The sequence below is a fragment of the Pan troglodytes genome, chromosome 15 (assembly GCF_028858775.2).
Source record: "Pan troglodytes isolate AG18354 chromosome 15, NHGRI_mPanTro3-v2.0_pri, whole genome shotgun sequence".
In the NCBI taxonomy this organism is placed as follows: Eukaryota; Metazoa; Chordata; class Mammalia; order Primates; family Hominidae; genus Pan; species Pan troglodytes.
Window position 1 is genome coordinate 33067953 of NC_072413.2, and position 22670 is coordinate 33090622.

General features: G+C 39.8%; 1 protein-coding gene and 1 non-coding gene across 16 annotated transcripts in view; both read right to left on the minus strand.

Moving 5' to 3' along the window:
- Positions 1-22670, minus strand: part of BAZ1A (bromodomain adjacent to zinc finger domain 1A) — a 174992-nt gene that overhangs the window by 87590 nt on the left and 64732 nt on the right. For 11 of the 15 annotated variants that reach the window (XR_010151086.1, XM_063793303.1, XM_054666477.2 and 8 more), the window contains one exon: positions 20833-21111. The exons of the other annotated variants lie outside the window; for them this stretch is intronic. Coding sequence is in view for 9 of the 11 variants with exons in the window: in XM_063793303.1 (XP_063649373.1) it covers positions 20833-21111 (279 nt within the window). In the remaining 2 variants the exon portion in view is untranslated. The remainder of the gene's footprint in view (positions 1-20832; positions 21112-22670) is intronic. 15 annotated transcript variants of the gene reach the window in all.
- On the minus strand, positions 4085-4145 carry LOC112205424 (U7 small nuclear RNA). The gene has a single exon (XR_002939385.1). It is a non-coding gene; the product is annotated as a U7 small nuclear RNA (small nuclear RNA).

The window sequence follows — 22670 nt, forward strand, 5'->3', positions numbered from 1 at the left end:
GACCCCTTTTGGGGAGCTCAAACATAACCTTTTTGTTTGTTTGTTTAACCATCCTTAGGGTACATTTATAACAACAAAATCAATATATTTTTTTTTTGAGATGGAGTTTCGCTCTTGTTGTCCAGGACAGAATGCAATGGCGCAATCTTGGCTCACTGCAACCTCCACCTCCCGAGTTCAAGCAATTCTCCTGCCTCAGCCTCCCAAGTAGGTGGGATTATAGGCACCCGCCATCATGCCCTGCTAATTTTGTGTTTTTAGTAAAGATGGGGTTTCACCATGATGGTCAGGATGCTCTCAAACTCCTCAAAATCAGTATTGTTAACTGACTCACTAACTGGAAGGAGATGAAGGAAACTGCAAGCGTATCTTTGGAGAGAAAACTAAAATGTAAATATCAGCCCATTCTGATTGCCAATCATAGCAAATTATTAATGTAGGGCTAAATTATTTGGCACTACAATGCCCTTTATTCATTCTATTTGAATATTAGTAACATAATCACTAGCCAAATAAGACTTACCTATGTTTTCTTTTTTTTGGAGACAGTCTCACTTTGTCGCCCAGGCTGGAGTGCAATGGTGCAATCTTGGCTCACTTGCAACCTCCACCTCCTGGGTTCAAGCGATTCCCACCTCAGCCTCTCAAGTAGCTGGGATTACAGGCATGTGCCAACATGCCCAGCTAATTTTTGTATTTTTAGTAGAGACAGGGTTTCACCATGTTGGCCAGGCTGGTCTCAAACTCCTAACCTCAACACACCTGCCTCGGCCTTGCAAAGTGCTGGGATTACAGGTGGTGAGCCACCGCGCCCAGCCTTATTTATGTTTCCTTAATGCATTTACCTTATTCAGTCCTATATCAGTTATTCATATGTATTTCACTTATCCTTGCCTTGCAAACTCTATCCCTACTACAAATATAAACACCAATATAATGTCTGAGAACAATTGAGTACTAATCATTTACTCATATTTAATTATCCTGTTGCATCTAGCACCATGGTTTTCAGAGAAGATACTTAAGTGGCTGAAATAAAAAATATATGATTCAAGACTCCATCCTATCAAGTTTTATTTTAAAAAATTTTTTATATTTTTTAACTTTTCAATTATTTGGCATGCAAAGTTTTGTTTATAGCACCAATAAATATCTAAAATTATCCTTTTGTGTTTATCTCCCTTGCACTAGAATCTAAGTCACAAGTCCCTGTCTTATTCATAACCCTTTTCCCAATGCCTACAACAGCAGCCAGCACACAATACTTACTGAATGGATTATATAAAATTTGCCTGTGTGTACTTTAAAGTACTAACTCAGAATACTGCCTACTACCTTCAAAGAAAAAAAAAGGCACAAACAATTGCATTTTTCATCCCTGGAAATTCAAGTCAAAAGACAGAACGACAACAAATAAATGAAATATTTGTTTCCCCCATACTTGCTGTCACCTTTTGTTGCCACTAGACAGCATTCTTTCATCTGCTAGCAAAATACTAGAAAAGAAAAAGGCTTAAACATTGCAGAGTACGCAAGTAAAATAATGAAGATACCCTTTGATTAGTACAATGGTTAAGAATTTAAGCAGCAGGGCAACCCATTTATTGAAGCATTTTTCTCTTTGCTTCAATGATCAGATTAAGATGCTGACTTTCAAACCCTCAACAACATAACCTGAATCATTAAGAGCGAATGATTAAAAGCTTAATCTGACCACGCTTTGACAAAAATTATAAAATAGTCAAGTAAAGTGAAAAGTAAATCGTACGTGTTCAATAAATGCATTTAACTATAATATCTTTTAATCCTGCTTAACTGCTATCCTTTAGTATGTTGTCATACACACTTATTCCTCCCAAACAGAAGCACAGAACAGGGCTCTGGTTCTGATACTGCCTGTGCTTGAAAACATCATCACTCATGACCTTGGGCAAATTTTAATTAATTAACATCTGTGTATGGGCTCTTCAAACTGTAAAATGACCAAATAAGCAACTATCACATGGCTATCCTGGGAATTAAATAATAGTACATGTATGCTCTCCCAAAGCCCTAGGGCTCATTCACATTTGAGGGGTGCCCACTCATTGAATTTACGGGAAAAAAAAAGGGGTATATGTCAAAAACCTAGAATAGTTCCTGCACATGGTCAGCTCTCAAAAGTTTAGTAGTCTTGTCTTCATCTCCCTAAAATGACATACAGCAAGTTTCAAGAACAGTGACTATAATGTAAGAAAACTAGGGACTGGCTAAAAAAAAAAAGATGAGTCATCACAGCTGGCAGATTCTTCACTTGTCTGACAAATGTAAGGAGGATCTAAAATTTACTGAGTTCCTTAGGTGCTAGGCACCGTGGCAGACTGCCGCAGTTACTGAACTGAATCACACCTTTCTGATCCCTTCCCACATTAACTCTGGATTTACTCATGTGACTTCCTTTGGCCAGTGTAACACTAACAAACATACAGCACGCTGACGCTTGTACTTTCTTGCACTTTGGGGCTTGCTCTCTCTTGCTGCTGGGATCTTTCTACCATCTTGTGAACAAGTTAGGGCTAGTCGCCTGTAGAATAATAGGTCACATGGAAGTGGACTTTAGCTACCTCAGTCTGAGGCCCCAGACATGTAAGGCTATCTTAGATTCTAGGACCTAGACAATCTAGTCCTAGCCAGGTCAGCCCAGACTCTAAGAACATTGCAGCCAACCACAGAATTGTAAGAGTAATGTTTACTGATTTAGGCCACTAACTTTTAGGGGTGGTTTGTTATACAGCAAAGGTAACTACTACAACCACCATATAAATATAGCTATTTTTTTCCAGTTTTACAGATTAGGAAAGAAGATTCCCAAAACTAGCAAGTCAGTTTGGCCCCAAAGACTCTTTCTACTATATCAAGCCATCTTTGCGTGCCATTCTCTGAGGTTTTAGGCTCTGGTGGTTTTATCCTACAACCCTTATTTAACCCTTTCCTTTGTACCAGGAGACAGTATACTATGGTCCATGGCCAAATCCAGCTCATCACCTTTGCAAGCTAAGAATGGTTTAAACACTTATTACCTGAAAAACAAACCAAGAGAACAGTAGCTATAAAAATATAAAATACTTAGGAATAAATTTAACCAAAGAGGTGAAAGACTTGTACACTGAAAACTACTAAAACACTGATGAAAGAAATTGAAGACACAAATGGAAACATATTCTGTGTTCATGAATTCGAAGAGTTAATATTGTTAAAATGTCCATCCTACCCAAAACAACTTACAGACTCAATGCAATCCCTATCAAAATTCCAAAATTGGCTGGATGTAGTGGCTCAAGCCTGTAATCCCAGCACTTTGGGAGGCTGAGACAGGAGGATCACGTGAGCCCAGGAGTTTGAGACCAGCCTGGGCAACACAGGGAGACCCTGTTTCTACAAAAAAAAAATTAAAAATTAGCCAGGTGTGGTGGCATAAGCCTACAGTCCCAGCCACTCGGGAGGATAACCTGAGCCCAGAAGTTCGAGGTTACAGAGAGCTACTACATTCTAGCCTGGGCAACAGAGTGTGACCCTGTCTACACACACACACACACACACACACACACACACACACAAAATCCAACATTATTTTTCATAAAAATAGAAAAATAATCCTAAAATTCATATGGTTAAAACATTTTAAATGGTTCAAAATAAAAATCAGAAGACTATTTTGTGATATGTAAAATAATACGCAACAAATTTTAGTGTTCCTTAATATTTTTGGAATACAGCCATATTCATTCATTTATCTATTATATATGACTACTTTTGCATTATAATAGCAGAGTTGGATAGTTGTGACAAAGACCATATGGACCACAAAGCCTATGATATTTACTATTTGAACCTTTGTGTTTTTAAAATGTGCCAACTCCTGCTCGGAATTATTTAGAGCATATGTTTTTAATTTTAAAAGATTTTGCTCAGCCTTTAATGATGAGTAGTTTTGTATTTTTTCATACTTTTACTACTCTTTTCATTTTATTTAAAATTATTTTACACGTGTTATTTCTCTTAATTCTTCTTTAACTTTTTCTTTTTTTTTTTTTTGGAGGGGAAGAGGGGCTTTCCAGCAAAAACTGGAAAGCCTGCTAGACAATTCTAAAAGAGCTGTAACACTTCTCTCCTTTATCTTTGGATGACCTCTGAATTTGTCTAAGAAAGACAATCCCAATTTTTAAACTAATTCTGATGCATACGTCAAATGAATTCCACTTGCATTCAATAAATACTACAAGCCTCCCAGGCAGCATGGAAAACAAATGACAGTTTTACCTTGTCCTCAAAATTATTTCAAGTTTATCTATGAGAAAAGTTTTTTATTAAAAACTGGGATCTTGGCTGGGCGCAGTGGCTCACGCCTGTAATCCCAACACTTTGGGAGGCCGAGGTGGGCGGATCACGAGGTCAAGAGATCGAGACCACCCTGGCTAACATGGTGAAAAACACCGTCTCTACTAAAAATACAAAAATTAGCAGGGCGTGGTGGCGTGTGCCTGTAGTCCCAGCTACTTGGGAGGCTGAGGCAGGAGAATCACTTGAACCCAGGAGACGGGGGTTGCAGTGAGCTGAGATCGTGCCACTGCACTACAGCCTGGTGACAGAGCAAGACTCTGTCTCAAAAAAAAAAAAAAAAAAAAAAAAAACTTTGATCTTATATGGCCCAACAGGAATGGATCATGATGGAGGCAGAAAAAGATGTAGGAGAGATTATTTTATCCAGAAGAGCCTCTAATTCCTCAGATCTGAAACTGTAGTAACCATGTAGATATGAAATCCCCAATGGGGATTTAAGGTCAGAAGTAGCTATACAGTCTCACCTCTTTCATGTGATGAGCCTATTATAATATTTGCCTGCCACTGATAACTAAGAACTTCAGAACCATTACTATTCTACTTCACCACCCTGCTGCTAATCAATTCTGAAAGACACAAAATAAAGCCAACGCTGAATATCCTTTCACATTAGAAAGGAGGTGAATCTCAATTTACTTGCCACTCCCCATTTTAATCATCTTTCTTAAATAAGATCTCCACAGTAATGACCGTAAGTCCTGGTGGAGACTCAGCTGACTGCATATGGCATCAGTGTAAAGAATAAAGAAAATGCCATAAAAACTAACCACTCTCACCCCCAGCATTTACCAAGGACTTTCTTATGAGGCATTAGACAGATGCTCCTGATAGCCACTACAATTTGGAAGCCCTTAGAACACTGAAGAAATTTGTATGGTAAGTCTAAACTTCATTGAACTATTTTGTGAAGCATAAAGCAGTTGAGTCCATGCAGAAACATTTACAACATAGCTTTATATGCTATTTGAATTAAATGTTTAGAAACAGAATCATTTTCCATTTTCATTTGTTTTTGTGACTATGTATGAATTTTTAACGTATAAAAAAAGGGTTTCCCAGAAATGACTTCCCAATTTATACTATTATGCATAAGGGTTCTAAATGTTAACTATTCAACTTGCAATGACAATCCAGGAGCCAATTAGGTTGGATGGTCTCTGGTACATACAGCAAACCTAACGATATATACCTAAAAAAGATAGTTCTACTCTAACTTAGATTCCAGAGAAAGAACAGTTATCCCTACCTGTGTAACAAACCTGCACATCCTGCACACGTACCTCAGAACTTAAAAAAAAATTAAAAATATAATAATTTTTAAAAAAGAACAGTTATCCCAAGTAACCCTTTTTTAAGAAATTAAAAATTGTATCATCAGCCGGGCATGGTGGCTCACACCTGTAATCCCAGCACTTTGGGAGGCTGAAGTGGGTGTATCACCTGAGGTCAGGAGTTCAAGACCAGCCTGGCCAACATGGTGAAACCCCATCTCTACTAAAAATACGAAAATTGGCTGGACACGGTGGCGCATGCCTGTAATCCCAGCTATTTGGGAGGCTGAGGCACGAGAATGGCTTGAACCCAGGAGTTAGAGGTTTGCAGTGAGCCGATATCCAGACTGCGTGACAGAGCGAGACTAGTCTTAAAAAAAAAAAAAAAATTGTATCAACATATTAGGGTCATCAGGGTTTACTGAAAACAATGCTGAGATGTTGCTTAAGACTTTTTTGTCCTGGAACTAGCAATTTTTATCTTACGAATTCAGTAGTATATACAGAAGGAGCAGGATTGAGGAAAAAAAAAGGTAGTGTAAGCTGACCAAATGAAAGCTTTCTTTCTGAAAAAGAACTACAATAAATTTAATGTGTTGCTAAAAATCTATACTATCTTTGAGCCGAGATAAGAAGTCCCCCTCCTGTAATCCTTTCTGCTAATCTATATTTTTTTCTTCATATTTCTACTCAACCCTTTCTCAAAAACTTCTACTTGATTAATCCCACATGTACCCAATCACTGGCATCCAAGCATGCATATTTAAATCAAAATAACTGTATTTGTTTCTCGCTTGAATCTTTTATGTTCATCTTACCGCATCAAAATATTTAGCAGCTCTCTTTTGTCCTGAACATTAATGCATTTTATGATTCATTAACAGCATTTAATTTAGGCTAGCAATATAAAAGTACCCAAAGATAAAAAATCAATTTTCTCATTTTTAATTCTAATATACCCTGAGTACTTAACACTCTGTATCATAGGTTTGTGTGCAAATTTTCTCTCTCTTTTTTGAGATAGTGTCTCGCTCTGTCACCCAGGCTGCAGTGCAGTGGCACAATCTTGGCTCACTGCAACCTCTGCTTCCTGGGCTCTAGCAATCTTCCCACCTCAGTCTCCCAAGTACCTGGCACTACAGGCACGTACTACCAAGCCCAGCTAATTTTTGTATTGTTTTTATAGAGGCGCGGTTTTGTCATGTTGCTCAGGCTGGTCTTGAACTCCTGAGCCCAAGACATCCACCCACCTTGGCCTCCCAAAGTGCTAGGATTACAGGCATGAGTCATTGCACCCAGCTAATTTTCTTTTACTTCATCTAAATTGCTTAAAGCATTCTACCAATGCAACATAGAAAGTCCACAGGAATATACTTTAATGGCTGAATAGTTAAGAGCCCTAATTGGTTTATTACCACTTGAGGCCTAAATTGATATCAGCTTATAAGATTAAAAATAACTAAGGCCAGGTGTGGTGGCTCGTGCCTGTAATCCCAGAACTTTGAGAGGCCAAGGCAGGAGGACCACCTGAGGTCAGGAGTTCGAGACCAGCCTGACCAACATGGTGAAACCTCGTCTCTACTAATACAAAAATTAGCCAGGCATGGTGGCAGGCGCCTGTAATCCCAGATACTCAGGAGGCTGAGGCAGGAGAATCACTTGAACCCAGGAGGCGGAGTTGCAGTGAGCCAAAATCGCGCCACTCCAGCCTGGGCGACAGAGCGGGACTCTGTCTCAAAAAATAATAATTATATAATTTTCATTTTACAAGGCAGTTCTAAAAACAATACTGAACCATAGTCTCATGCTCACTTTGGCAGCACATATATTGAACAATAATCTGTTATGTTTCTTGACTTGATAACATTTTATACATTTTAAATCCAAATACTACGGGGATAATATTTGGGGAAACCTAGCTATAAATGAAACTCTGATGCAAATCCAATTCGGCCATTTTACTGATTTAACCTATATTAGGGAAAAAGTCTGTTAGTCAAAGCTGAAAGAAAAGGCAGCTTATTATCTTCAAAGAGAGAACTCACACCAGGCTAGCAAAAGAAACTTTATCCGTCCTCAGAAAAAGGCAATATTACAAGTAAGCTTTTTAGGAACAGTTTAACCAGTTCATGTAAAACCGATCAGAAACAGCACACGTGGCTAGGTGTGGTGGCTCACACTTATAATCCCAGCACTTTCAGGAGGCTGAGGCAGATCGCACAAGGCCGGTTGAAGACTAGCCTGAGAAACATAGGGAGACTATCTATAAACAATTTTTAAAATTAGCCAGGTGTGGTGGCACATGCCTATAGTCCCAGCTACTCGGGAGGCTGAAGCAGAAGGATTGCTTGAGCCTAGAAGTTCAAAGCTGCAGTGAGCTATGGTCGCTGCATTCCAGACTAGGTGACAGAGTGAGACTGTCTCTCAAAAGAGGGGAAAAAGAAGACAAAAAGGCACACATCTGTGTGTTCTGATACGAGAAGACATCCAAACCATTACTAAGTGAAAAAGCTGCTTGCTAATTTTTTATGTTAGTATAGTATAGAAAAAACGGTTGAGAAATATGCACTAAATTTCTGATAGTGGTTATCTCTCAATGGAATATTTGGAAAATGAACTCCAGGTTTTCATCTTTTGCATTTTTCTCTGATACATGAATCTTTTACTTTAATAGAAAAAAAAATTTTTTTTTCTATTATTAAAATTTATTAAAATAAATTTTAAAAAATTTATAAACTTTACTTCTGATGAGTGGAGCAAATCACATTTGAAAGTTCTGGGTCACTCATTATGATTATGAGGACTGAAATGAAAGCATCTAGCCCACTGCCTAGCATACAGGAAAAGCTCAATAAATGTTAGTGTACTTCCAGTTCTGCAATGTGTTCTAATGCAACCAAGTTTTATACCAACCCGCCAGTAGAGTTTTTTAACTGCTGCTTATTCCAGCTTCTCCTTTGCTATTAGGTCCCACTTTTGCTGCTGTCAGTATACCCACCTTTAGAAGTACCTTCTACCACATATTGCTTCAAATCTGCCACAAACTCTTTCAGCTCCCAGAACATCTTAACTGTGCCTCTTTTATAGCAACTTATTCTCTTTCAGTTATTCATAAACCTTTATTAGCTCCTTCAAACTTTGAGTGTCTACACAGAAAAATACTTGTATTCATTTTTGTATCCCCCATCAGAGCCCTACTATGACAGTCACTCAAATATCTGTACGCACAAATAGACATAAGCTATCCCTGTGACCAAAAAAAAAAAGGTCAGGCCGGGCATAGTGGCTCACGCCTGTAATCCCAGCACTTTGGGAGGCTGAGGCTGGCACTGCTTGAGCCCAGGAGTTTGAGACCAGCCTGGGCGACATGGCGATACCCCATCTCCACAAAAGATACAAAAATTATCCAGGTGTGGTGGAATGGGCCTGTAGTCCCAGCTACTTCGGAGGCTGAGGTAGGAGAATTGCCTGAGCCCAGAAAATGGAAATTGCAGTGACCTGAGATCCCCCCACTGCACTCCAGCCTGGGCAACAGGGCAAGACCCTGTCTCAAAAACAAATGAACAAACAAAAAGTTAAAAGAGGATCCCAAAACAACTTGGGACAGTTTAACACTAATGTTTTAATTTTAATATAGGACTTAGGTCAATAGGCTCTTGAATAGTTTTTATAGTCTAGTCAGAGGTAAAGCACATGGATGAACACTGTGGCAGTTACTTTCCTATCCAGTTTTAGATTTTCAGCTTACTTTTATGTCTAAAGTTGTATTCCAAAGAATTTGAACTATTAAGTAGTCTGTACGCTAGCTAAATAGAAGATTATGTACTACAATATTACAGAGGTTCCTTAAGGGTAGTGCTGACTCTCCAAGTAGTCAAAATTTTAGAATCTCTGCCACTTCTCTGTAGCAAGTATCTTTTCTCTTGCACACACTCAACTTTCTCCCAGATGGAATTAGTATGTATTCCATAGCCATTACTGTGGTTGCAAAATGTAGACTTTCACAGACCCGGAAGATATCTACGTTTTGACAGATACATAGATTCCTTCCAGACCCAAAGAACGATAGGTAGAACTGGTGAAGTAGAAGAGGTTAAAGGTGGAAATTATGCAGAAAAACAGCTACCTATCCACAAATTAACCATTTTGATATCTACTTCAAAGACTACATCAACATGCCAATTCTTATTTAAAAAGAGATGCTTGTAAAAAGGTCCGAAATGGCTAGGTACAGTGGCTCATGCCTGTAAATCCCAGCACCCTGAGAGACCGATGCTGGTAGATCACTTGAGGCCAGGAGTTCAAGACCATCTTGGCCAACGTAGCGAAATCCCATCTCTGCTAAAAACATAAAAATTAGCCAGGCATGGTTGCAGGCGCCTGTAGTCCCAGCTACTTGGGAGGCTGAGGCACAATAATCGCTTAAACCCAGGAGATGGAGGTTGTGGTGAGCTGTGATTACACCACTGCACTCTACCCTGGGCAACAGAGTGGGACTCTAGCTCAAAAAAAAAAAAAAAAGTCTGAAAATGGGTTGCCCAAAGCCCACTTTAATTTTAAAAATTACCAAATTTATGATTATAGTTTGACTCAATTTTTCAGATTCTCTCAAACTCTAATTCTATCTTTGGACTGAATGATGACTACACAATGAGTCCAAAATGTTCCTTTGTTGTATGATTTCCACATCTTTTTTCCTGATTTAATTCTCCAGTTCCAGGGGAGGGGACAGAAGATGGGTGAATCATCCAAGTATTTGAGTTCCAGTTCACCATTCTTCCAGCGTTTCGTTAAACAATGATTGTGTTTGCTCAAAAAAAAAAGACAATGAGAACAAGGCACAGTGGCCCATGCCTGTAGTCCAAGCTACTCAGGAGGCTAAGGTGGGAGGGAGGATCCCTTGAGCCCAAGAGGCCATCTGGGCAACATAGTGAAGTAAAAAAAAAAGGAAATAATACTTAGATGCCTTAAAATCTGTTTGCATGGTGTTCTTAGAAGACCACATAGGCCGGGCGCGGTGGCTCACGCCTGTAATCCCAGCACTTTGGGAGGCTGAGGCGGGCGGATCACGAGGTCAGGAGATGGAGATCATCCTGGCTAACATGGTGAAACCCTGTCTCTACTAAAAATACAAAAAATTAGCCAGGCGTGGTGGCGGGCGCCTGTAGTCCCAGTTACTCGGGAGGCTGGGGCAGGAGAATGGCGTGAACCCAGGAGATGGAGCTTGCAGTGAGCTGAGATCGCACCACTGCACTCCAGCCTGGGCAACAGAGCTAGACTCCGTCTCAAAGAAAAAAAAAAAGACCACATAAAAATGTGGGATGATCATCTTAAAAAACAAACAAAAAACTATGTCTATCCACTATATAGAAATTGTTAACTTTTGGAGTTTCCTTCCAGTTACAATAGGGGAATTTGATTCCAAGTTGTAATGGCAAAGATAGCTATTGCAGCCCTTACATCACCACTGGCATGTCTCAAAAAGTGAAATAAAATCAGCAGGGCGCAATGGCTCATGCCTGTAATCCCAGCACTTTGGAAGGCTAAGGCGGACAGATCACATGGGGCCAGGAGTTCGAGACCAGCCTGGGCAACATAATGAAACTGTCTCTACTGAAAATACAAAAATTAGCTGGGCATGGTGGCACGCACGCCTGTATTCCCAGCTACTTGGGAGGCTGGGGCATGAGAATGGCCTGAGCCTGGGAGTCGGAAGTCGCAGGGAGCCAAGATTGCACCACTACACTCCAGCCTGGGTGACAGACCGAGACTCTGTCTCAAAAAAGATAAAATAAAGTGCATGTTCCCCAATGAAGACACTGAAATATTAATAAGACATCTACATGAATGGCAACATTCTATAATATAGCTTTTTAAAAAAATCAGATTTATTACATCATTTCATCCTGAGAAGCAACCCTATAAGGCGGGGGGTTCATTTAATACGTGAAAAAAGACTAAAGCTCACAGAATTTAAACTACTTGTTCAAAGCCATACAGCTAATCATAAATGGCAGAACCCAAAACCAAGAGCACAGTGAAAGAAATGATTTTGTAAATCAGCCCTCCTTGAATCTAAATCCTGTCTACTACCTGTGTTAAGACTGGAAGGAAAGCTCCATGACTTGGTTTTTTGTTCACTGCTCTATTTCCAGCATCTAGAACAGTGCAAGCGTACAGATGATCAATAAATACATGTTGAACAATTACAAAAAAAAAAATCACTTCTTTTGATCTGTTTCCTCATCTGTAAATGGAAATATTAAGTTCTTGCCTCCCATCTACTGATATAATATAGACACAAAACATCTGGTAAGTATTTAAGAACAGACTCAACTTCCAATTTAGTGTTCCTGTCACAAGACTTCTCCTGTAGGCTCTAAGGAAGTAGCAGAGAACAAATGTCAGTGCATTTGGCAGGCAAGCTAGGTGGTAATCAGGGTGTGGAGGAGAGTTGAACAACTAAATAATAACTAAATCATGCTTTCTTTCCCCTATCTTTGCCAAGTAGTCAGCTATTCTCTTTACTACTCTGTCACAACAATAACAAAGGATCTTTTAAAATAATCTGTTACCTGATTGCTTCTTTGAAAGCATAAAGTCTTGGTGGAGAGGAGGAAGCACCTAAGGTATACTTGTAAAGATGCAAAAAAGACAAGGGGAGGTCAGGTGCAGTGATTCACGCCTGTAATCCCAGCACTTTGGGAGGCCGAGGCAGGTGAATCATTTAAGGTCAGGAGTTTGAGACCAACCTGGCCAATGTGGTGAAACTCTGTCTTTACTAAAAATTCAAAAAAATTAGCCAGGCGTGGTGGCACACGCCTGTAATCTCAGCTACTCAGGAGGCTATGGCAGGAGAATTGCTTGAACCCAGGAGACAGAGGTTGCAGTTAGCTGAGATGGTGCCACTGCACTCCAGCCAGGGCGACAGAGCAAGACCCCATCTCAAAGATAAAAGACAAGGGGAGATAGTTAAAAGTAAATGAGACAATAAGAAAAGAATATTGAAGCGAGCAGATGTGAGTACCTATACCAACTAATTCAACACAAGAATGGTCTCTATCTCATTTCTCTGTAATTCTGCAGTCCCTTTACTGGAAATCTAGGAGATAAGTGATGTTAAATAACTTGCCAAAAAGTTATACAGGTAGTAAGTATGTGGTGAAGGCACAATTCAAACCAAAGGAAATCTAGTCAATTTAGGCAAGTTTATATCTTAAAGTTATTTTAACTGAAATTTAAGTGAAAGGGATAGAGAGAGAGAAGGATATATGATGCGGAACTCAGGATCTAAAGTTAAAATTGTGGGCTGGGCGCGGTGGCTCACATCTGTAATTCCAGCATTTTGGGAGGCCAAGATGGGTGGATCACTTGAGGTCAGGAGTTCGAGACCAGCCTGGCCAACATGGCAACTCCCTGTCTAAAAATACAAAAATTAGCCGGTCATGGTGGTGGATGCCTGTAATCCCAGCTACTCAGGAGGCTAAGGCATGAAATTCGCTTGAACCCGGGACGCAGAATTTGCAGTGAGCCGAGGTTGCGCTACTGCACTCCAGCCTGGGCGACAGAGTGAGACTCCATCTCAAAATAAAATAAAATAAAATGTTAAAATTACAAGTCATCTTTGAAGTTTAATCATAACATAAAATTTAACTTTCAATAGAAAATTAAAGTCAATAGAAAAAAAAATTAACTACCACATAAGCCTCAAGTCAACAGCAGTATTATTCCCCCAGTAAAATGCTACCATATTCTATAGCAATTCAAAATGTATACAATACACACATACATACATATACATTTTCATTTTAATCTCGCAATAACCCAAAAGGATGTCATTTGTCCAACAAAGTCTAACTCCAAATCCTGCCCTTCGCTATCACTACCTCCCTCCCATAAAACTTTTCTCAAACTATAAACAAAAAGCAGAGATAAAGGTATCCTATTAAAACCAAGTGTTGGCTCGGCACAGTGGCTCATGCCTGTAATCCCAGCACTTTGGGAGGCTGAGGTTGGCGGATCACCTGAGGTCAGGAGTTCGAGACTAGCCCTGCCAAGATGGCAAACCCCCATCTCTACTAATGATACAAAATTAGCTGGGCTTGGTGGTGCGGGCCTGTAATCCCAGCTACTCAGGAGGCTGGGGCACAAGTATCACTCGAACCCAGGAGGCGGAGGTTGCAGTGAGCTGAGATCGCGCCACTGCACTCCAGCCTGGGCGACAGAGTGTAACTACGTCTCAAATAATAATAATAATAATATAATAATACCAAGTGTTAAGTTTAGCCTAATGCTGCTTCCTTATATATTTTAAGTTCAGCCTAAAGGTTTCTCTGTACGTGGTTAACTATAATCTAACTGGGTGTATACACAGACTATAACCTACTCTTGTAACAAGTAGCTAAGTCTCAGCCAATCACAGCAGCCATACTTCAACCACTCACAGGCAGCAAACTGTTCAAACCGTGTTCAAATAAGGCAAACGACAAGCTGCAACCAATCTGGCTATTTCTGTACCTCACTTCCATTTTCTGTATGTCTCTTTTCTTTTTCTGTTCATAAATCCTCTTCAACCATACAGCAGCACCAGAGTCACTCTGAACCTATTTCTGGTTCAGGGGGCTGCCTGATTTGCTAATTGTTCTTTCGTCAGTTAAGCTCTGTTAAATTTAATTTGTCTTAAGTTTTTAACACAAGTGGAGAATGCATGGATGTTTATTGTATTTTTATTCTTTATTTCTTAATTATTTGTTACATATATTTAAAATGTCTTGGGCCAGGCATGGTGGCTCACATCTGTAATCTCAACATTTTGGAAAACCAAGGCTAGCAGACTGCTTGAGCCCAGGAGTTCGAGACCAGCCTGGGCAACATGGCGAAACCCTGTCTCTACAAAATACAGAAAAATTAAAAGGTAGCTGGGTGTGGTGGCACACATCTGTGGTCCCAGCTACTCAGGAGGCTAAGGTGGGAGGATCACCCAAGCCCAGGAGGTCAAGGCTGCAGTGAGCCGTGATCACGCCACTGCACTCCAGCCTCAGTGACAAGAGTGAGAAACTATCTCAAAAAATAAATAAATAAGTAAAGGGCTTTTTACCCTTATTGCACACTTAAGAAAAAGAACAAAAAATGGAACAGAAACATACTTGTAGCAGTATAACAAAGAGCTTAATATGCCTAGTATTTAATATAAATCTCCCACAAACATACTAATAACAAGCCAAAAGAAAAATGAGCAAAGGATTGGAACAAGCAAGCTAAACACTGAGATATCATTCAATCTGGCAAAGGTTAAAAGACTTATTCAGTGTTAGTTAAGTGTGGGGAACCTAGGCCTAGCCTCAATGCCACACTGAACTTGGATGCTCTTGAGTTACCTTATTCACAACTTTAATATTTAGCAAGTCTGCATGTTTGTCTCTCTCTTAACTGAACTCAAGAGCATCTTTTTTTTTTTTTTTTTTGAGACCAGATCTTACTGTCACCTAGGCTGCAGCACAGTGGCGCAATCATAGCTCACTGCAGCCTAGAATTCCTGGGCTCAAGTGATCCTCCTGTTTCAGCCTCCTGAGTAGCTAGGACTACAGGCACATGCCATCATGCCTAGCTTTTTCATTTTTTAATTTTTGTAGAGACAGGGTCTCACCGTGTTGCCTAGGCTGCTTAGAGCATCTTAATTCTTTCCAAAACCCCAATATACCCAGCCCAGTATCTAGCCTGTAAGAAGCAATTATGAGGCCGGGTGCGGTGGCTCATACCTTTAGTCGCAGCACTTTGAAAGGCTGAGATGGGTGGATCACCTGAGGTCAGGAGTTCAAGACCAGCCTGGTCAACATAGTGAAACCCCATCTCTACTAAAAATGCAAAAATTAGCTGGGTGTGGTGGCGGGCGCCTGTAATCCCAGCTACTCGGGAGGCTGAGGCAGGAGAATCACCTGAACTCGGGAGGCAGAGGTTGCTGTGAGCCAAGATTGCGTCACTGCACTCTAGCCTGGGGCAGTGAGAACGAAACTCGGTCTCAAAAAAAAAAAAAAAGTCACTTATGAGTAACACAAATATGTCCATGAAACACAAAATCAGAGCAATCAGAAAATAACAAGGCCTGATTTGAGTGCAAAGATGGCTAAACTGATACATTACTTTCTGAGGCTTCTGCATCTTTTTTCTTCTTTTTTTTTTTTTTGAGACAGAGTCTCACTGTGTCACCCAGGCTGGAGTGCAGTGGCGCAATCTCGGCTCACTGCAAGCTCCGCCTCCCAGGTTCACATCATTCTCCTGCCTCAGCCTCCTGAGTAGCTGGGACTACAGGTGCCTGCCACTACGCCTGGCTAACTTTTTGTATTTTTAGTAGAGATGGGGTTTCACCATGTTAGCCAGGATGGTCTCGATCTCCTGACCTCATGATCTGCCCGCCTTGGCCTCCCAAAGTGCTGGGATTACAGGCGTGAGCCACAATGCACCCAGTCTTTTCTTCATTTTAGAGATAGGGTCTTGCTGTGTCACCCTAGCTGGAGTGTAGTTGGCATGATCATGTAGTCGGCTCACTTGCATTCCTGGGCTCAACTGATCCTCCTGCCCAAGTATAGACATGAGCTAAGGGACAATAGGCATGAGCTAAGCTTCTCCATCTTACCATCCACTAAAGGCAAAAAATTGAGATCATCCATGATTTCATCATCCATGATTTCTCCTTTCCCACACATTCCCCTGCCCAAACCAGCATCCATCCAATCCATGAATAAATCGTGTTAGTTCTCCACCCAAAATATCCTGAATCCATCCAATTCTCTCCATTTGTACTGCTGCCATCTGATTCAAAGTTCTTATCTGCACTAGAAAGCCTGTTGTAGTAGCCTCCAAACTGGTTCCAGGATTTCCATGCTTGACCTCCTTTCAATCATTTCACCAAACAGCAGCCAGAGCAATATTTTAAATTATTTCCACTTCAGGCCTTTCCCTCTGTCTAGAGAGTTCTTGACATGTTTGGTTCCTTCTCCTTCATTCTGCTCTCAGAGTTAATGTCACTTCCTCCACAGCAACATTCTCTGACCACCCTAGCTCAAGTGCCAACCACTTCCTCCCCTCACTCTCTACCATACCACTGCCTTCAAAGCACTTCTATTTGAAATTTGTTTTGCATTATTTATACTTCAACAAATACCTGCTCTGCTCACATACTATGTGCCATTTTAAGTGCTAGCAATACAGCGAACAAAAATTCCTGAGCTCATGGAGCTTACATTCTGGTGGAGGAAACCACCAACAAACAAAATAAATAAAGAAAATATGTTAATAGTGCCAAGGTGAACAAAAAACAAAGCATGGAAGAGAAATATAAAATGTTGAGGCGATGACTGAACTGTATCCTCGAAAATGGTTAAGATGACTAATTTTATGTTGTGTATTTTTCCACAATTAAAAAAAAAATTTTTTTTTGAGACAGACTCGTGCTTTGTTGCCCAGACTGGAGTGCAGTGGCGTGATCTCGGTTCACTGCAACTTCCACCTCCTGGGTTCAAGCAATTCTGCCTCAGCCTCCTGAGTAGCTGGAATTATAGGCACATGCCTGTAATTGACTATTGACTACTCCCTTGTCAACAGTGCTCACAGCAAGTTACAGAGAAGACAAAACACCCAGCTAATTTTTGTATTTTTTGTAGAGATGGGGTTTTGCCATGTTGACCAGGCTGGTCTCGAACTCCTGACCTCAGGTGATCCACCTGCCTTAGCCTCCCAAAGTGCTGAGATTACAGGCTTGAGCCACCACACCTGGCCCACAATTTAAAAAATTTTTATCAAGAATGTTTTAAAAGTTGGGGCGAGGGTGGGGAGGCAAAAAATAAATAAATTTTAAAATAAAATAAAATAATTAAAAGTTGGGGCGAGGGTGGGGAGGCAAAAAATAAATTTTAAAATAATAAAATAATTAAAAGTTGGGGCAAGAAAATGCTAAATTTCAGATAGGACAGAAGGCTTCAATGAAAGTGATATGGAGGAAGACATGAAGAAGTAAAAGAACTCACCACGTTGATATCTGGGGAAATAAATTCCAGACAAAGAGAAGAGTAATGCAAAGGCCCTGAGGCAGGGATCATGCCTGGCATATTTGAGAAGCAGCAAGTATGTCTGGCTTTGTGAGTCGGGGAGCCATTAATCCATAACACCTAAATCAGTGTCTGGTATAAAAAAGGAACTCAAATATATGACTACTGTATAGCAGCAAGACTGGTATAGGTACATCCCTTTAAAAGGTAAATTATGTTGTTATTTCACACTTCATAGGACAGTGTGGTTGATTTATAAGATCCACAGAAAAGGCCAGGTGCAGTGGCTCACATCTATAACCCTAGCACTTTGGGAAGCCGAGGTGGGATTATTGTTTGAGCTTAGGAGCAACATAGCCAGACCTCATCTATACTAAAAGTTAAAAAAATAAATAAATCAGCCAGGTGTGGTGGCACATGCCTATAGTCCCAGCTACTCAGGAGGCTGAGGCAGGATGACTGCTTGAGGCTGAGAGATTGAGGCTGCAGTGAGTTCTGATTGTACCACTGCACAGTCTGGGCAACAGGGCCAGACCCTGTCAAAAAAAAAAAAAATCCATAGAAAAACAACAGCGTAACTTAATTTTAAAAGGGAAAGAGGTTTTCAGTTATTTCTAAATTCCTGATGATTTTCTGCTATTGGTTGAAAAAATTTAATTACTTAGCTTAAAAACTTACTAGATTATCCACTGGCATCTTGAGACCCCTTTTCTACTTAACTCTTAACTGAGCCTCCTTTAAATCATGATTTTCCTATAATTCATCATCCCCAATTAATCTTTTTCATATGCCACCTCTTAGTATTTTGTTTTTACTATTCTTACCTTACTTACTACTCCCTTGTCAATGGTGCTCACAGCAAGTTACAGAGAAGACAAACAAAATGGCTTTGTAAAAGATGCCAACCTTAAGGATATATTAGTAAAATATACATATGAATTCTAATTCGTGCTGTCTCCAGTCTTTGGAGGAGTTGAGGAGTTGGGGAGTCTCTAGTCTCAAGTTCCACAACCTCCACCCTCCCCAAACGCCCCAACCCTACGGTACTTATAATCTAAGTGATCATGGGAACAAAGGACCTAAGGAGTGGATCTAATAACTGTAACCATTCTTAGTTTTTAGATAAAAATAACTAATAAAGTACTGTTCTCTTGTTCTTACAGGCACATTTCAGATTAACCCAATTCTATGCTTAATTATTTAAATGCATTAGGACAAGAGTTCCATAGTTTTTTGTTTTTGTTTTTTAACAGAGTACATTCAGAATGTTGTACTTAAGGGAGGAAAACTTCAGGCACAATCACCAATTACGAATGGCCAATATAGGCTGGGCTTGGTAGCTCAGCCTGTAATCCCAGCACTTTGGGAGGCCAAGGCAGGTGGATTACTTGAGCTCATGAGTTTGAGAACTGCTGGGGCAACATGGTGAAACCCCGTCTCTACAAAAAATACAAAAATGAGTTGGACATGGTGGAATGCACCTGTAGTCCCAGCTACTCAGGAGGCTGAGGTGGGAGGATGGCTTGAGCCTGGGAGGTAGAGGTTGTAGTGAGCTGAGATGGAGCCACTGCACTCTAGCCTGGGCAACAGAGCCAGACCTCATCTATACCAAAAGTTAAAAAAAAAAAAAAAAAAAAGCAAAAAAAAACCAAACAAACCCAGAGCCAGACCTTGTCTCACACAATAAAAAGAATAGCCAATATATTAAGAAATTAAGCCTTAGGCCAAGCGCAGTGGCTTACACCTGTAATCCCAGCACTTTGAGAGGCCAAGGCAGGTGGATCACCTGAGGACAGGAGTTCAAGACCAGCCTGATGAAGTCCCGTCTCTACTAAAAATACAAAAATTAGCTGGGTGTGGTGGTGGGTGCCTGTAATCCCAGCTACTCAGGAGGCTGAGGCATAAGAATCACTTGAACCTGGGAGGTGGAGGTTACAGTGAACTGAGATCTTGCCATTGCACTCCAGCCTGGGCAACAAGAGCGGAACTCCGTCTCAAAAAAAAAAAAGAACTTAATTACTTGCCAAAAATCAAACCCAAATAAATTATATCTTAATATAAACACATTTGGTTGCTTGGCTTTTTAAGATTCAAGTAGAGTAGCACCTAACAATTAAAATGGATTATATTAATTTGTTAAGACATTAATTCTAACATTACATACAAACTTATAATGATAATAAGATAATAGTAACAACATAAATAACTTTTGGCTTCTAAAGTTTAAAATCCAGAAAAAAAAAATTTGTATTCAGGTCAATAATGGGGGCAGGGCATCCAAAAAACAGTTAATACCTAAAGTCAAGAGGCTACAAGAGGTTTTAATGCATATAAAGTTTATTATTATAAATGTCAGTGACTAGCCAATCACAAAGCTTCAGACTTGAGGAAAACATTGATAATTTTTCATTTATTGCCATAGATTGTGTCATTTTCAATGTTCATATAAAAATCCACTTTATTTCTGAAGAGCTCGGTGAAAGGGAAGAGCACTAACCCTGCATTTGTATACTACAGAAAGGAGAAGTGTATTGTATGTGAGTTACAGCTCAATAAAGCAATGTGAGAAAGTATGAAAGAAGGAGAACTTAGTGGAGTATATAAAACTCAATCCTGGTTTTGTTAAATAAAACACTAAAACCAATAAATAAATACTGGCATATTTAAACTATTAGGTGACATAATGAGGACACAGTAGATACCATTAGCTAAAGATTTCTACTCCTAAAGATGGAACTTCCATATAATAGAACTTTATTATACAGTAAATTAAAGAGAAGGAAGGTGGCTTATGTAACAAAGGACTAACCTTCAAGATCTTTTAAGTGAAAAGGGATCTAGAGTACATATGTTCTTTTGCATTAAAAAGGGAAGGAATTTGTGCACGTTTGTTACATAAGACACATGTTATATATACACATACAGACGCATGCATGTATATGTTTTTGGTGGCATATATATAAATTAGCTTTGGAAAGATATACAAGAAACAGCTAACACCGGGGCTATCTGTGGGTTAACAGAATAGCTAGAGCATAGTAAAAGGGAAGATTTCCTTAGGTCACCACTTTGTGTGTTTTGGATTTTGAGCAATGTGAATATAAACTTACCAAGAGGAAAAATTAAAAGTACTTTACCTTGCACCATTGTTCCTAATGACTTCCACAGTTTCTTCGACAAAATATCGATCCTTGACATATGCAAAGATATCATCACAAATTTCATGTAAGCGCGAACGATGGGTAAGGCTGGTCAAGTATAAAACTGGAATAATTAGTGGTTCTGGAAAACTCTGAAGATTCTGTCTTGCTTTTTTTTCTGACTCAAGTGCTTCCTGATACGTCAGTCCAGGTCTACCCGTCACAGCACAACTCCACACAAGGCTGTTGCACAGAATGGTTCGTTCAAAAAAGTCACTGATTAAAAAACAAAAACAAAAACAAAAGCCCATTACCTATCATTTCACAAATTTTACATTAAAAACTGATAGCATTATCAGGTTATTTTTGTGCCTTTAATGCAAAATTTTATGTAGACTCACAGAACTCAAGGGTTTGGTAACTGGTCAACTTATAACATTAATACAAACATAAGAAAAAGTATATTTAAACTAAATATTTATATTTTGCAATTTAAAGGTACATCAGTCAAAACTAGACTTTGAGTTCCATCTGCTTTTCAGTGAAAAACTGAAAACTTTGAGCAGCTAACAAGAGAAAAGCTAAATAAAGTAGTACTTCATATAATGAAAAATCAGTCATTAAAAAGTATAAAGTTCTTAATTAACATTTCCATTAATGTTAATAGAAAAATACCTATTTTCAGTTTGATCTCTCCTGTATTTTCTTGAAACTATATGATGATCTCATTTGTGTTATTAAAAAAAAAAGAGGAAAAGAGAAAAAGGAAAGAAAATAAAAGGTACCTATAGAAGCATAGGTTTCTGGAATGTCATACAAAACTCGAGGTAACAGGCAGTAGTGATAAGACTGGGGAACCATTCTATTCAGTGCTCTTCTATTCTGCTGGAATTCCTTAATACGTGCATTTACCTATTTTCAAAAACTCTATCCACTCTCTTTTTTTTTTTTTTTGAGACGGAGTCTCACTCTGTCACCCAGGCTGGAATACAGTGGCCAGATCTCGGCTCACTGCAACCTCCACCTCCCAGGTTTAAGCGATTCTCCTGCCTCAGCTTCCCGAGCAGCTGGGATTACAGGTGCCCGCCACCACGCTCGGCTTTTTTTTTTTTTTTTTTTTTGAGATGGAGTTTCACTCTTGTCGCCCAGACTGGAGTGCAATGGCGCGATCTCGGCTCACCACAACCTCTGCCTCCCAGGTTCAAGGATTCTCCTGCCTCAGCCTCCTTAGTAGCTGGGATTACAGGCATGTGCCACCACGCCCGGCTAATTTTGTATTTTTAGTAGAGACGGGGTTTCTCCATGTTGGTCAGTCTGGTCTCAAACTCCTGACCTCAGGCGATCTGCCTGCCTCAACCTCCCAAAGTGCTGGGATTACAGGTGTGAGCCACCGCGCCCGGCCATGCTCATCTAATTTTTATATTCTTAATAGAGATGGGGTTTCCTCATGTTGGCCAGGCTGGTCTCGAACTCTTGACCTTGTGATCCACCTGCCTCGGCCTCCCAAAGTGCTGGGATTACAGGCGTGAGTCACCATTCCCAGCCCTATCCACTCTCCTTTAAAATGCAAGAGATCTATATCACAGAAAGATTTCTAAGACATAATGGGTAGGAAAAACATGAATCAATGAATACACAATCCCATGTACATTAATTATAATAATCACAAAAATGTATGTACTTATGTATATACTGTAAAGATATTCCCTATGGAGAAAGGAGGGGAGACTGGGAAGGAAGGAAAAGGAAAACTTTTTTTGTGATTCTAAATAATTCTATATTGTTTGAATTTTTTTTTTCTTTTTTAAGAGAGTCTCACTCTGTTGTCCAGACTG